This window comes from Natator depressus, chromosome 6 (assembly GCF_965152275.1).
Source record: "Natator depressus isolate rNatDep1 chromosome 6, rNatDep2.hap1, whole genome shotgun sequence".
NCBI classification, from domain to species: Eukaryota; Metazoa; Chordata; order Testudines; family Cheloniidae; genus Natator; species Natator depressus.
In genome coordinates, this window is record NC_134239.1 from 28,991,869 (window position 1) to 29,008,774 (window position 16,906).

Sequence of the window (16,906 nt, forward strand, 5' to 3'; positions counted from 1 at the left end):
AGTACTCCTTTCCCTTAATCACAGAAACACATCATCAGCACCACATTTTAAATATGTTCTCAGGAACTGGCACAGTCATTTGCAGTGTGTCTGTGGTATGGAATGGGAACACAGGTTCACAATCCCCTGGACAAATAATGCTGACTTCCTTGGGAACTGTGTTCCATATGCTGAGACCTTCTGATGTAAAATACATAATACACAGCACTTATGGTGCAATTTCTGAAGTAATATAGTTCTGTTCTGTACTACAAGGGATCTGGGCATAGAGTTGTGTCTTGCCTGTACTTATTCCATGGAACTGATGTTTCCTAGGTCTGGAAGATGTAAAGGTGAAAAGAGTCACTGCCAGCTCCTACCATTCAGTGTCACTTACAGGTAGGCCCTAGGTATATATGTACGTATTAGTAGGCTTGGGCAATGTATTTAGAAGCTAGATATTTGTGACTCTTAATTTTTGTTCTAGCTGGGCTCTGCTTAGTTTGTAAAATCTGATGGGATCACAGCACAGCATGCTATAACTTCAGTGGTAGTCATTTGTTTGAAAGAGTAAATTATCAAAAAATAGACTTAAGTGGATTTATTTGCTTTGAACACCATCTCCTCCCAAAGAGATCCTAGCCAGCACCCATTCCTGGTTAGGATCTCTTTGGGGAGGAGACGGCGTTCAAAGCAAATAAATCCACTTAACTCTATTTTTTGACAGTCATTTGGGGGCAGGTTCTGATACACTTACTCCACAAATAGTTTCATTGATTTCTACAAGGCTGTTCTGTGACGCATGGTGTTACCTGTTGTGAGTAAGAGTTGCAGAATCTGGGATTTATCAATGCACCTTGGTGGGACGTGTTCTTCTAAATCATACAGGCGCTTTTGTAAACACTACCTTTTGCACTCCTCAGTCAGTTCTTCTGTGCTTGCTAAACAGGAACCAGCATGTTACATGGAAAGGCAGCTAGAGTGTTGCTCTGCGTGAAGGGAAACAGGATTCATAGTACCATCAATTTTAAGGGCGGAACCGATCATCAGATCATCTTGTCTGACCTCCTGTATATCACAGGCCACCCAGCCTACCTGCACGCTGAACCCAACAACTAAAATTAGGCCAAAGTATTTACAGCCAACAGGAGACTAAACTGTTGTGTGCCACAGGCAGAGTAGAGGAGGGACTGAGGTGCACCAGTGACTGAGGCCCCCACAATGGCAAGGAATTTATTGAGTGAGATATATCCAGATGATCCTAGCATGCAACCCGCACCCTGCATTGCACAGGAAGGCCAAAAAAAACAAACCCCAAGGTCATTGCAAATCTGACTAGGGGAAAATTCGTTCCTGACCCCACATATGATGGTTGCTTCTTATGCTATAGATTTATAACCTTGAGGCATGGAAAATGTATTAATCTTTCTGAAGACATGGAATCTTGAGTAAAACTACACGTTTGGGATCTCTAGCATCCTCTAAACTGTGCACCAGTGTATTTACTTGGGCTAATTTACAGAGAGCAATAATTTTGTGGGGAAACGTTGCAAAATGTGAGTTTTATTGAATTCTAAGACATGCAGACTGAGGTATCCCTAAGTATAGGCTACTCTGGGGAAAATCAATATATACCAGACTAACTGACATGTTAATTTATTTAAGTAGCAAATGGATTATTCTTCCATGTTTTTATTTTCTTGATTTTGATTAAGCAAGCAATCCTTTTTGGCTACAAAAAGACCAAAGCTCCTGATGCTAAGGATCCAAAGCTATTTAATAATAAAACATTTCTGTCTCTCTCCCTCCTGCATTAGCTTTTAAAGGTGTGTGTTTGACTCAAGGTACTACAGTACTTGTTTTTAAATTATAAGTGAGCTACAGTCTGCAGGGGTTTTTTTACAAGGATGTGAGGCACTGTTTATTGTATATTTCATTTCTGCTTAGTCTCTCCTGCCACCTGTTGGTGATACTTGGAACACCTCTAATTTGAAAGAGTTTTACAGAACTGTAGAAAGGATTGTTACAAAAACATATGGCACATTTTAAAAAAAGGATGATGAAGCTGTTAATTCACTCCTTCAGTGCTCAGCTTACTACTTACATCCAATATAGTAGCAACTATATGGCCTATAGGCATATGCTGTACTGCCTTTGGTTGTGTACAAATTACAGGGATCACATTAAAATATACAAAAGGGGCTAATGGTAAGTAGATTGTTGTAGCATCCTTAGTAAATTGTAAGCCACACAAATGGTATGTTGGTTATAGCCTTAGAAAAACTTAACTTTTTTTCTTTGCTTGAAATTAGCTGTTTCTGCCATATAGTTCCTCAGGGGAAAAGAAGATTTCCTTTTTTCTGGGGAGGAATTTTAGGCAAATACAAGAGTCAATTACTTGATTTTTCTCCCCCCTCCCCCTTTTTAATTGAAAAAAAATGACAGAGTCCTTTAGAAAACCTAAAAAATTCTGTTTTGGCATTCATTGTTTCTCTTAACGGTTCGTTAATGCGCTTTGATTAGTCCCATTTCAAAGAATACTAAATTCAAAAAATTGTTAATGCATGTCAGCAAGGTCTACGTGGACAGTTATTCAGTGGCAGGGTAATGTGGGTCAGATTCACACCCCAGCTTGCATTGTGATTTTGTGGTGTGTGTATATGCAATTTTTTTTATTAAACAAATAGAGGAAAAAATAGTAATTATCCACCAATCTATTTCAATGGTAGTCGATGTCCTTGTAGTGGAGAGAGGCATGAGCGGAGTTATTAGTTCTGCCTTGGAAAGGAAAATGTGTTGAGGGCCCTTATGGCTACCTTTATTCTTTACAATCTAGGGTGTGTGTGTGTAGAGGAGTATAAATAGTGGGGAAAATATACAAGGAAAATTGAAACTGAACTAATGTACTACCCTCCCTTTGTATTTTTCTCCATCTGTTGATATTTCACAGAAGTAGCTTCCCTCTAATTTCTTTACTTTTGTATTTATTTCAGATGAAGGAGAATTGTGTGTTTGGGGTAGCAACAAACACGGGCAGCTAGTGAGTAAAGAGACTTTTCTTGTTGAGCCCCAGAAAATAGATGCTCATTTTTTCTCGGGTGAAAAGATTGGAGCGGTCTGGAGTGGATGGACGCACGTAGTGGCACAAACAGGTAGGAGATCCGAAAAGCAGCCAGAAGTTACAAGCAAATACTTAAATATCCACATTATTCTAGGCAAAACATTATTTTAATTTGATCTTCCTCACTGTTAATAGTGATGCACAGAGGTGTTTTCAGATCAAGCTGTACAGTGATAGTCTTCAAAAAGTAGGGGAATGGACTTCTTTCCATCAAGAGTACTCCTGCTTCTCTGAAAACTTCGTATACAATAAGAGCGTCTGGCTTATTTTAGATGCTTGCTGCTGCAAAAGCACCAATATACACAAACAGCTCAGATCACCAGATGATAGAAAGGGGGTAACTCTCCAGTAAGTGAGAAGTTCCTGGGACCAGCCCTCTGGGCGAGGTGTAGCCTCGTCCTTGGAGAAAAGGAGTCTGGTGGTGTTCCATGCAGTGGTAGAAGATTTTGGCTTTGGTTTCCAGGTTGTAGGGTCATCATTGGTGAGAGGCCTCTGGCAGATTTCTATCAAGGCCATAGAAATTATACTTTGAGGAAAACCTACTGATGAGGCTCCTTGTGGTTCCTCTAGGCAAGGAGTTTTTCCGGGCAGTGGGATCATCATTAGTTAGGGAGGAAGGATAGTCTGGTGGTTAGGGCATGAGCCTGGGAATTAGGAGACTTTGCATCAGTTAATTGCTTGGCCACATTCTCAGGGCTGGCCTTAAACCAAATGGCACCCCAGGCGAGGAGTGTCTATGGTTGCTCCTCCTCCATTTGCTAAACTTTTGAATACCTTATTTTTTATTGCATTTTTAGCCCATTTTGCAACTTTGATGTATGATTTGCATGCATGATTCATCCCTGTCGTATAAGACAATACATTTGCATGCTAGGATCTGTAAATCTGTACTTACTCATGCCATATGTAAGCAAATAAAAAAAATTCATTTCCTCTATGCTTATAACAACTTTTTAATTTTAAGAATAACTGAAATGTACTAACATCAAGAAATTGAATTGTGCACCAACATTGGGTGGACCAGTGTTAAATAGTGTTACAGAAGGTGACATCATTGGAATATTAACCCTAGTCCTGTTTTAGATATTTTCCCATCAAATTTGCCCCTTTCTGCAAACTAGATTGCAACTGAGCTTTTTGCTTCCTATACTGAGCTCCTGAAGGCTTCTTTGGGGACATCTTTTATTTTCTATGGGGAAAAAGAGACAGTATTAGGGAGAGCAAAAGTCTATGTTCCGCAGACTTAGAAAGTCATCAAACGTTACTTCTTTTACCATGCTTAAGATGTAACAGTAGTTCTTTTATATTGTTACGTAGATAGGGGTTTGCTAGATAAGTTATTTACTTGTTCCCATAATATAAGAACTAGGGGCCACCAAATGAAATTAATGGGCAGCAGGTTTAAAACAAATAAAAGGAAGTTCTTCTTCACTCAGCGCACAGTCAGCCTGTGGAACTCCTTGCCTGAGGAGGTTGTGAAGGCTAGGACTATAACAGGGTTTAAAAGAGAACTAGAGAAATTCATGGAGGTTAAGTCCATTAATGGCTATTAGCCAGGATGGGTAAGGAATGGTGTCCCTAGCCTCTGTTTGTCAGAGGGTGGAGATGGATGGCAGGAGAGAGATCACTTCATCATTACCTGTTAGGTTCACTCCCTCTGGGGCACCTGGCATTGGCCACTGTCGGTAGACAGGATAGTGGACTGGATGGACCTTTGGTCTGACCCAGTATGGCCATTCTTATGTTCTTATATCACCGGTGTCTCTTTAAATATGTCTTTTATTAGTTGCTACTTACAGACTTCAAGTCTTAAAACACAAGTACACCTTCATAATTACACAGTAAAGCAGGGTTAATAATACCGTAGCTGGGCTTTCACTTCACTTTGTTCTGTCATCTCACTGACTGACTGGCGATGCCCCGCCGCTTATGTATCCACGAGGGCATGGCTCACAACATTCTAGAAGATTTGAGGAAAATGTAGTTCTCAGAAAGCCTGGAACATTCCACGAGATTATACAAAAGTCCAGAACATTCTAGGAGGTTAGTGAAAAATGAATCCATATATGGATACCTGAAACACATTACTTCAAGCATTCTATTTTCCCTTTTGTCACTAACAACAAAAACAGCACCTTGAGCCCGGTGCCCCCCAAGCCCGGCATCCCAGGCGGTCGCCTGGGTTGCCTGCCTGTAAATCTGGTCCTGCACATACTTCCAGTGTGATCTTGGGCAAGACTCTGTGCCTTGGTTCCCCATCTGTAAAATGTAGAAAATTCTTATATCAAATATTAAATGTACTATACAATTATAGTATTTATTTACCTCATGAGGGCAATGTGAGGAGAAATACATTAAAGACTGGGAAGGTGTTCAGCTACTGTGGTAATAGAGGCCATATAAGTACTTAAGATTGAACTCAACCTAGACAGAGATTCTGGATGGTACTGTGAGTCATCTTTGCAGTTATACAAGTGCATGCTAGCAGGACCACACTGTCTATACTATTTTGTGGTCGCTTGTGAACCCCAAAATGATTTTTCTTAAACTATTATAAAAAGGACAGTTAAAAATTATATGGCAGGCATCAGGAAAACCTGGTGGAATGGGATTTAGTTGTTTTTAAGGTTGGGAGCCTAAAAAGGTCCAATATTTCCTCTTTAATCTACTTCTAAATGGGAATGGCTTTTGAAATTTATCCCTCTGTAAATCTTGGTATTTATGTCATCCCTCATTACTATAACTTCTGAGTGCCTCTCGAGTGTATCCATTTGTTTTCACAACACTCCAGAAGGAGTTGGGGGAAGTATTATCCCCATTTTGTGCTTTATCGAAGACATCTATGCAATGAGATGTGGTAGAGGAAATAACAAATAATATAGCACTGTACTCATGTCTTCAAATAGACTAAGTTTTTTGCATTTTCTCTTAATACTAGCTCTGCATGTACTTGAGTTTTCTTGATTTCCTTTATTATTCTTTTTAAAAACTAATAAAAAGTTGTATTTAAAAATATCCCAGAAAATAAGATGCTAGGCTGTATTGTTCGGTTTTGGTGAGCCATCTCATAGACAGCAAAATAGAAAATATCCACACAAGACTGGGAAAACTTATTACAATGAGGGGGACTGTCCCTATGAGACAAGATGAAAGAAAATGAGTATGATTTTGATCTGATTCTACAGACCCTATGTCATCATGTGAAATTAAAGAAAATGGGACTATTCAAGTGTGCAGCGTATGCTGGATTGGGCCCTTGGCTTGGAAAATATAAGAGTCAGGCAATGTGATAGAGATACTTGTATGTACAATAACTGGTGATCTGATGATGGCCAGCTGGGGGCACTTTCATTGTTGCTCTGTCCAATAATGCAAGGACAGGAGGAAACTGGATAAATTAAAAAGCAACCCATTAAAAATGGATAACAGGAAATATTATTTTTAGTAACATGTAAGCAGCCTGTGGAATTTGCTGCTGCAGCATATGTCACTGGGCTGAGCTTCTCCCTGGCTCCAAAGCATGCGCTGCCATGCCCAATCTTTTGCACGGAGGTTTATTTCCTTAACAGAGGTTAGCAAACAAACAAAAAACAGCCTTTTAACTCTATCCTTGGCCCCAGGCTTCAGGGCCACCTTTCCCAGGGGTCTCTGGCACTCCAGCTCCTGGCAGCTTCCCAGTCTCAGTCACTTCTGCTCCCTTCTTGGAGCAACCCCCGCCAGGGCTGCTTCCCTGAGCCCCTGGTCCCTTGCTCCAGGGACCCACCAGAGGATCTAGCTCCTCTCCAATGTGGGGGTGTTTCTTCCATAGTGCAGCCTGTTTCAGTCCTTCCTCCTCCAGCTTCCCATTAGCAGCCCTTTATAGGCCCAGGTGTAGCTCAGCCCTCTTTAACTAGCTGGATTGGGCTCACCTGCTTTGGTCCCAGGAAGCTGGGCTTAGTCTATCCATAGGGACCCACTACTCCATGACAGCATATTATTTAGGCAAATAGCTTACTGAGATTAACAAAAGGATTCAATGCTTGTATAGAATAAAAATAGCATTTGCAGTTATGTTAGCTAGCATAAATTACAAAGGACATAATCCTTAGACTTTGCTGTATACATTGATTGTCAGCTTGGGGATGGGGTGGGATAGGCATGGTCAAGAAATAGCATTTCCCTGGTAGTTTTGCAGAACTTCCCAGAGGGGTCTTCACTTTCCTCTTAAACTTCTGTTTTAAGCCATCGTCAGAGTCAGATTGTGGGCTGGATGGCCTCTTTGTCTGTCCTGATGTGACCATTCATATGCTCCGATTGATTATCTAAAGACAGTATTTAGGAAGGGGCGACAAATCTCCCAGCATTATTATCTGCAGAGAGTTAAAATTATTGCACTGGTCCAAGGTTCAGGACTTGCTGTGCTAGGCCTTGATCCAGCAAAGCACTTAAGTAGGTGGTTAACTTTAAGCATATGAGTACTATAGTCTCATTGATTAAAATTCAGCACATGCTTAAGTGCTTTGCTGGATTGGTGTCATAAAGCATGGTACCAAATAATACTATTGGTGTGAGAGAAGAATGTCTATGATAATGTTTGATATATTGCAAACTGTTGTGCTAGAAACGAGTGGAATGCAATGGATCACTGGATACCAAAGCATTTTTGCATTCTAGTGGCAGATAGCATTTATCACTAGCGCTCATGATTCATGAGGTATGCATCACTTGAAAGTTGCACAAATCTGACAACTACCTTAACTTTTTTAACCCTACTTAAACTCTAGCCTGTTTTTGGAGGCTTCTGTCTTGAGAATTCTTAGAGCTATAACCAAGGCAATGCACTATTTGAAAGCGTATTATCTTTGTTTTCAGGTGGAATAAAAGCACTCATCTCTAACTGTAGGGTTCATGAGAAAAGTGGTTCCACCATTAATGCTGACACTGAAGTGGGGGAAGCAAGACGTTAGTCAGCATAACCTGATTTTAAAGAGTGGTGATTGTCAAAGCGATCAGTTTGTTTCAGTATTTGTTGGCAATGAATATCAGCTATGTGAAACTTCATGTAGCGGATATTTATCACCAGCAAACACTGAAACAAATAAATAGCTTTGACAACCACACTCTTTAACATCAGGTTATTTTGACTAATAGAGAAAACACTTTTGAAAATAATTTAAGTGGAGCTACGCTGACTTCTACCCTCTAAGGATCTGGGGCAAAATTTTCAAAAGAGACTAAGTGACTTAGGAACTTACTTCCATTTTTAAAAGTGACTTTTAGGCACATAGGAACCTAAGTCTTATTTAAAATCAATGGGATTTAAGATTCTCAATCCCATAAGGCCAAATTTTCAAAGGTATTTAGGCACCTGAAGATGCAGATAGGTGCCTAGTGACCTTTTTAAAAGTACCTAGGCACCTAACTCTCATTGATTTCAAGCACCTAAGCACTTCTGAAAATCCCATTAGGCATCTATCTACATCTTAGGCACCTAAATACCTTTAAAATCTTAGACCCTTAGACACTTTTGAAAATTTTACTCCTTCTCTAATATGTGTTCCTCCATTATGTGACCTTCTCCCTGCAATGAATGAGAGACTGCTTGAGTCTCCTGCTGCTGAGTTCATGAGCAGTTCCAGATTCCCCTGTAAAAGAGGGACCTAAAATCACCAGATTGAGGTACATGGATGGATTGAGGAAATAAAGGATTTAGGGGGAAAAAAAGGATGAAATCTGATATTTTCTCCACTTTGGCTACTATGGAAGGTGGAAACGGGATCTATGTTTATCACCAGAAACATCAGACTCAAATTGGCTTCAGCAAACAGAATCACAATGAAGGAACTTTGTTGTGTGAGAGTTTTACTTAGTTAATAGTCTATAACACAACAAAATATAATAGTTGAAATAGAAGTTACTTTAAGCTTCTCTGTTTCAGGACCCACCAGGACGAGAGAAAATTTGGGAGAGCGGTACAAATTCGGGCCCAATAACTGTTTTGAAGCATCATCCAGATCAAAAGTTTAAATTCCTGCCAACATGGCTGTAAAATACTATCTATCAGAGAAGACATATAATGAAAAGGGTTGGGTAAAACTTGAACATAAAATTATAAATGCTGCTATTCCAACATGTTCTCTTTCAAAACATTTTGATTTTTATCTGCTCAGACAAGCAGCAGTTGACTGCAGAGAAAACAGAACATTAAAGAAGTAAATGGGACAGCGATGTTGCTAAAAGCAACCATCTGGAGGAAGAGTTGGCTGTTTTTTTGGTTGCCCTGATTTGACACTGTGTAAACATGTCTCAGGAAGTTATTTCTTCATTATTAGATGTAAGGAAGCAACATGGCCTATTTTTTCCCTCAGTTACATTAAGTTTTGCCTCTCATACTTACACTGATCTTATTTTTAAAAACTGTGTTTCTTGTATGCTGTTGGTAGGGTTTTGCAGGGCAATGTTCAGCAATATTTGTGCTTTTCATTTCTTCCTACTTTCTCCTTCATCATAGTTGGGAACTCACTTCTGAGGTTAGGGAGATGCCTGACTTTTTTTTCCATGCAAGATATGCCATCGCATCCAATGATGATGAGAGTTCTCCTCTCTGTCATTCTATTGTTGTTTTTTTGCTGTTTGTTCTGTCACAAAATTCATTGGTTCAGGACTAATATACCTTTTTCTGAGGAACATGAATTGCTTGTCTGACTAGGGCTGTTGCTGTCTTTCACGGAATGTTCTATATTCTATATTCACATTCGCCTTAACTGATCTCCTTTAAGTTTCATTTTTTATCCTTCTAAAATTGGGTTGTTTCTGTCAGAGTATTCCAGTCTCTGTAATTTTGGGTCTCTCATTCCCCTTGTGCTATCTTATTTTCAGTAGCAGGTGAAGGTCTTCAATGCAGGCCCTCTGCTTCTGCTTTGATTCCCGGGTTCCCCACAAAAGGAGACATGTAGTTAAGCTTGTACAGCCCTCCTTGTGCTCTTTCAAGAAGAATTACCTTGTACAGTGAGGTCAGGTCCAAAGCACATTAAAGTCAATAGAAAGTCTCCCATTGCATCCAGTCGGCTTTGCATTAGATCCCTAGTGATCAATTAAACACCTGTATTAGTCTCTACTTTGCTTCCTATATTGATTCTTATGCTGAGTGACTTTTCAGGCACAAATTTCAATTGTAACAATACCTCTGTTACTGACCGCAACATCAGTATTGCTCTCCACATCAAGTACGCATCTGATCCAAATCTCATGCCTCAGTTCCCAGTTCCAGCTGTGCTCTCTGCAGCTAATGAGCACAGCACTGCTCTAGACAATGATTTTTGTCACCACAGCCTTCGTGCCAGCAAAATGCTCAATGCCGCAACAGTCATTGCTACAACAGGCATCTTCAAAATAGACAATGCCTTATAAACACAAGCAAGTGCACCCTCTCACCTTGCAAAACAGCGTTAGCTGTCATTTGTGGTCTCCCTCAACATGTTTACATCAGTCAGAGTGGAATTGCACATCGATCAATGTGAATTTAGAAGTTACTGCTCATCTGTTTCAAAAGAACTGAGCCCTCTCCTGGAAAGCTAAAGATGTAAATTAGGCTACTCTCTGAAAGAGTAGAACTCACCTGACTTGAAGGCAATCCTAAATATAGCAAAAGTGTGAGAGAAAAGCCTTTATTAGACTTACAGAAGGTGAATCATCATCTTCAGTTCAAAACAAGTGATTTCCTGATTAACTGGGATGGCAGATAAATAAGCTTCTTTAATCTGGGCTGTTTTATTATCTAAGTATTCTCCTGAATAAATTCACTAATCTATTTTTCATGTATCATCAAATGAAATTACACGTCAGTTGAGTTTGGATGAAGAAATTCTTGGATGAAGAAAAAAAACTAAAGAATTCCCAGCTCCTTCACCTAGAGGGAGTATCTCAGTAGTGCAGTTACAATGCTATTTCTGCCTCCTCTGCAAATCTCACTGCAGCTCTAAGAAGTCTCAGAGGAACAATACACAATCAACCCCTATGAAAACAGCTTCACTAGCATTAAATCCTGAAGCCAAACGCAATTACTGAATCTGAACTTCCTTGGATGTCCCTTAGCATCAAACCAGTTAGCACAAATAAAATTATTTTATGAGGTCTTTTCTGGCATGTTAGTCATCCACATAGCAAAACTGAATCATACTCTCTTAGTCCAATAAATGCCTTTTAAAGCAAGTGGGGATCCATCCCTGCTAGGATTTGGATGAAGGCAATAACTCGTGTCACTGGAAGCAAATGGAAATCTCAAGTCATTGTCTGCAGTACTTGCACAGGTATCTTCTTTCTCTATCACCACTGGGTAAGGCCATCACATTTGCTGCTAAGTAATGTAATAGGTCTAGTGCAAATGCAGCTAAGTAAGGCCTAACCTACGCTAGGAAATTAATTCGGTATAACTACATTGCACAGGACATGTCTACACTACCTACTTAAGTCAACCATGTTAGGTTGATTTACAGCCACCACTGCAGTGGCTCATGTCCACACTACCCTCCTTCTGTCAGTGATCTGCATCCTCACCAGGAGCGCTTACACTGACTGAAGAGGAGCAGTGTGGGGGGCTGAGAGCCAGGGCTGTCAGCTCCATGCAGCTCCCTGCCAGGAGTGGTGGGTGGCTGCCTGAGTTTCTCGGTTCTGGAAGTGCGGAGCCAGGCGGCTGGGAGCAGAAGCCAGGGGCAGCCAGGCTCTAGCTGCCCAGCTTTCTTGACAAGACAGCCAAGAGCTGATATTAGTAATGCAATGTTTGCATAGACACGGCATCACCCTAACTACACTGACATAAGCCATATGTCTCTTATGGAGGTGGAGTTATTATGTTTGTATAGTAGGGTATGTACATCAGCAGGACTAGGCTGTAGTGTGTGCACTGACATAATTAGGTCAATGTAAGCTGCTTTACGTCGACCTAAAAAATCCACACCCCTGAGCAACGCAGCTAAACCAAACTTTCCTCCGGCATACACAGTGCTGGGTGGATGGGAGAATTCGCCCGTCGACCTAGCTACCACCTCTCAGGGAGGTGGAATACCTGTGCTGATGGGAGAACCTCTCCCATCAGCGTAGGTAGAGTCTTCACTGAAGTGCTACAGCTGTGTGGCTGCAGTAGTGCAACTGCAGTGTTTTAAGTGTAGACAAGCCCTAAGTGGAGTTATGCTACTGATGAAACTGGCCTCTGAAGTCTAAGCAGTACATTTTCAGTCCACTAGAGGTCCTTTTCGGTATTGCTTTGAATTAAGTCTCAGAAGCAGCCCTTAAGGGATGCCTTGCCAGCCTTGGAATACTGAGAAGCTCCATTGGAGTCTAAGCACTGCTTTGTGGCTCTTACTTAGTGCCAGTAAAGCCTCCGTTGTTAAGGGGAACCTATCTTTAGCTCTTCAGCTGCCCTATTTTAGCCGAAGAATCCTTTGCAGAAGGGACTGCTTTTGGGTAAGGGCTACCTTAAATAAGGTGCAGTCATTTAAGGAGCTCACATTTAATGGAGGTTAACTGTATGTTGGGCATATAGCTTTGACCTACTAGAGCCTAGATTTACATAAATACTAGAATTTTCATTAACTGCCGTTAAGGGGAGATTCACAGTCTTGTTTCCCCTTTCCCTTCTTAAGAAGACCTTTAGAAAAATTACCTTGCCAAGAGGCAAAGTGCAATTTATATTATTCCAGACCTAGTAGCCAATATTGATGTGGCAACATCTGCCTTTAGGGGCATCTCTTTCTAACAGAGCTTTCGTTGCAGATTTGTTCCTCCATGGGTGGCTCAGATGTACTCTTCCTACAGTACTGAGCACACCATTGGCTTGATGAATTTGATTGCCAAAATGTTATATTTCATATGTTGCATGCAAATATGGGCTAAATCCTGCCCTGTATAGGTGAGAGCAGAGTAGACAGGCGGGTGTGTTCTCTGCTTCAGCAATCCAGCTGCCTCCATAGGGCACAGTCTGGTGAGGCAACCTGTACCGTTTCTCTGAGCAGGAGCAGTTTATGCACACAGATGCTCAGTTAGTGCCTCCCCCTTACACACAATCCACAAACCAATACCCTGGGGGATGTCTGTGTGGGCCAGCATGTTTGCCACATGTCACTCTTGGAGTTATGGAAAAAATGGGTGCATGGTTTATTTTCTTTTTTTTTTTTTTTGTGGGGAAGGAGGGAAAGATGCAAGGAGTCTTTCCCAAACTCTAAACTCTTGTATACTAATTAACACCCCTCACTTTATATTACTAAATAGTGCTATGACAGGGCACAGGAGCACTCTCTGGTTCTTGGAAACAAAGAGTTACCCTGGTCTCAGCTCCTCCCTTTGCCCCCAGTGGTAACTGGCTGCTTGGGAGGGGGTGGAGGGAGAATATCTTGGGAAAGGATTATAGCAGTGGGCTGAATGTCAAGCTGGGGAGTTTTTGTTTCCTTTTCTGCTTATGTGAACTTATTTTGCCTTCTTATGATAAACCTCATTCATTCTGGCCAAGACCTTGCTGACCACAGCTCTCTTTTTTCTGTTGAGCCGTTTTTCAGCTGACACATGCTTTCTAGGCTGGACTTCTGTCCCTGCGTCCTAAAGATACTTCTGAAAAGTAAACCGTTGTCCGTGGAGTGTACAAGATAATTACTACTGTGTTACTGAGCAGTAGTTTGCTCTGATGTATTGCCTCTCAGCTGAAGACCTCAAAGTGCTTTATGTGAATAAATCCAAACTTTACAACTTCCCCATGAGGGTGGTTAATTTCCTGTCTGTTTTGCAGATAGGGAAATAACCAAGTCTTTGGAAGGTTGGGTGACTTTTGAAAGGTCTTATCAGGAGTAAAACCCAGGTCTCCTGACTCTAAGTCCTGTGCTGTAGTCACAAAACCATCTATGATAATGTAAAAGTGTACGTCACAAGCCCCACTACTGGAGGGGGTTAACTGGCAGTCACATGTGAGATTGAGTGTGGGGCTATAAAGATAGAGGAAAAGTGGCTGGGGCTGCCTGTGGGTAAGGGTACTTCCTTTTTCCTCCCAGCTGGCTAAGAAGTTGGAAAGCTGTTCTGTATAGGTTCTTATACTGCCCTCATCACTGTAGTATCTGAGCGTCTTCCAGTAGTGCATTAAGTGATGTGACTAACACCTGCCACATGCGGTTTGTTCTCTCTCCCCAAGGGGAGAATTGTGTGTTCAGTGGGGTATTTTGTTTTGATAGGGAGTTATATGCTTTTGTTTTTAAAGACAATATTTTTCTGGCAATTGGGACCTGCTGTTCTGAGTGGCTTGGGTTTGTTTAGGATCCTTAATTTGAATCAATAAAATAAAGCTTTGAGGAAAGGGATTGAAATTCCTCTGCCGGTGAAAGGGTTCGTTATTCATCTTCCGGAGCTAGTGGTTCTGCCCAGTGCCTTACACCATCCTTTCACGCTCCTTTCTCAAATGATAGAGTTTTCCAGAAGGAGGATACGTCCATAAGAAATATTTACTCATCCCTCTCCCATCAGACACACATGCATGTGACATGTTGTGGGTTGATAAAAGATATCATCCAGGAATCTTGTGCCTGCTATCCTGGCCCTGTTGGTGGTGCGTGTTGTGAAATGCTACCCTCTTTGGTTGTAACATCCGTTTTGAACTCTTCTGCCTATAGTATGATTGAAAAGGATTAGATGCAGTACAAGTGAAATGACTTTACTACATTATAGAACAAAGTTTCAACAAGACACTTTTTCAGATTTGAAGTAGGCAGACTATAAATTGCAGTTAATTGAATGAATGTGACAAACGCTCAATGCCAGTTGGTGACAATCAAACACTTTGAATGAAGTCTCTGACATTCTTTCTAATGCACAATAGTTAAGCTTTCAGGGGCGGAGGGAGTGTGATTTTGAGATTTGGAAGAATATATAAAATATTAGAGATCGGTCAAATCAAAGTAAAAAAACCATTGGCAGGTCTTAAACTAAAAAAAACAGTGGAAAACTAGGTGGTTTTAAGGCTGAAAACTACTTGTATGGCTGCCCTTTTGCATTAAGCATCTTATCTGGTAAGGTCATTTGCTGTTCTAAAGTCATCTGGTGGAAAACTGTGTTCTTACCTCCCATATGTGATGCAATGGTTGGGTGTAATGAAGAAGGTGCGTTGTCATTTCTGAATTTCTTGTATTTTCAACCGGTCTAGTCATCATATTCAAATGTTCTTTTCTTATGTGATTATTACATAACCCAGTGTTTTTTAAAAAAGAAACTGAAATTCAGCTTATGAGCTGATCTCGCTCTCCATGATGTCTTCAGGTTAAAGGGAGCAGGGTCTGGCTATTAATGTAATAACATCAGCGATGCTGCTTTTCAGTAACAATGGGAAGGGTTTGTTATAATGCGTTTGTGCATAGGAAAGGGGATCTCTGTAACATGATATTTATCCTCACAAACACTCTGTGAGATAGGTAGACAGCTATTATTATCTCCATGTTTATAGATGGGGAGACAGAGACAGAGGCAGAGGCTAAATGGTTTACTGTGTGCCACTCAGCTAGTCACTTGCACAGATGGGATTGCAACACAGAACTTCCAGGTTTCCACTCCCATGCCCATTTGTCTAGTTTGCACTGCCTGTCCATGCAATGAAAAGTTACACTATAACAGTCTTTGTGCTTATGCATGTTGCTTGCTGTCATGATTGTTATTTGTTGTTTGTAATACAGTAGCGTCCTTAATAAAGGATTCATAGATTTGAATGTTGGAAGGGGCCATTACATCATCTAGTCTGTCCTCTTATGTAACACAGGCCATGGAATTTCAACCTGTTACCCCTGTACTGAGCTCAATAATTTGTGTTTGGCTAATGCTTTTCCTCCAGAAAGGCATCCAGTCTTGATTAAAAGATATCATAGGATCATAGGGTTGGAAGGGACCTGAGGAAGTCATCTAGTCCAACCCCCTGCTCAAAGCAGGACCAATCCCAATTTTTGCCCCAGATCCCAAATGGCCCCCTTAAGGATTGAACTCACAAGCCTGGGTTTAGCAGGCCAATGCTCAAACCACTGAGCTATCCCTCCCCCCCATACCAAGAGATGGAGAAGCCACCATTTCCTTTGGTAGTTTTTTCAATCATCAGGGCCCTGTTGTTACTAGGAACTGTACAGACAAATAACAAAGAAGATAATCCATCCCCAGTGAGCTTTCTGTCTAGGAGTGTGAGAGAGGAGACAACAAGTGAACAAAAGAGACAAATGGGATGGGGGAAAGTGGGAGGATGAGGTGACAAAATGAAGAGTTGAGCAGAAATATGTGGTCAGTAATAACCTCTTGTGGTACTTTGAGTTTGTTATATATATGTTTAATAAGCCCTTGTAGGACCTAACTTACCGGGGTGGGAAAAGAAGAAATTCTAGCCTAAACACTAAATAATGCCTAAGTAAAAATGAGTAGAGTGAAATGCGGACCAATATAAAGTGGGGTTTGGAGGAGTATTAATACAGCAAAGAGAACTCTGGCAATTGTGGAACAGCTTTTGCTTAAGTTAAAAATTATTTTTGGCAATATTATACACTCCCAATTCACACATTCTAGAAAAGATGGCAGGCTTCAGGTGATATTGAACACTACATGATAATGTTAATCATGGGCAGACATCTCTGTGTACGATGTCATTGTCTATAACTCATTGAGATATAATGAGATTGGTCTGTTGACAAGTGTAAAGTGATTTGTAATAAAAATAAAAAACAATTGCAGATTACTTTGCATTGATCTGCTTGATAAGGTCTGTCATATCCTAGAGAGTTATGACTGCAGCTAATGCCGGTTCTTATCTGCTGCTGGGTTCCA

General features: G+C 40.9%; 1 protein-coding gene across 6 annotated transcripts in view; it reads left to right on the forward strand.

Annotated features, from left to right (window-relative positions):
• SERGEF (secretion regulating guanine nucleotide exchange factor) overlaps positions 1 to 16,906 on the forward strand; it is a 464,594-nt gene that overhangs the window by 13,465 nt on the left and 434,223 nt on the right. For all 6 annotated transcript variants that reach the window (XR_012639851.1, XM_074954902.1, XM_074954904.1 and 3 more), the window contains exons 7-8: positions 316 to 378; positions 2,973 to 3,131. Coding sequence is in view for 5 of the 6 variants with exons in the window: in XM_074954902.1 (XP_074811003.1) it covers positions 316 to 378; positions 2,973 to 3,131 (222 nt within the window). In the remaining variant the exon portion in view is untranslated. The remainder of the gene's footprint in view (positions 1 to 315; positions 379 to 2,972; positions 3,132 to 16,906) is intronic.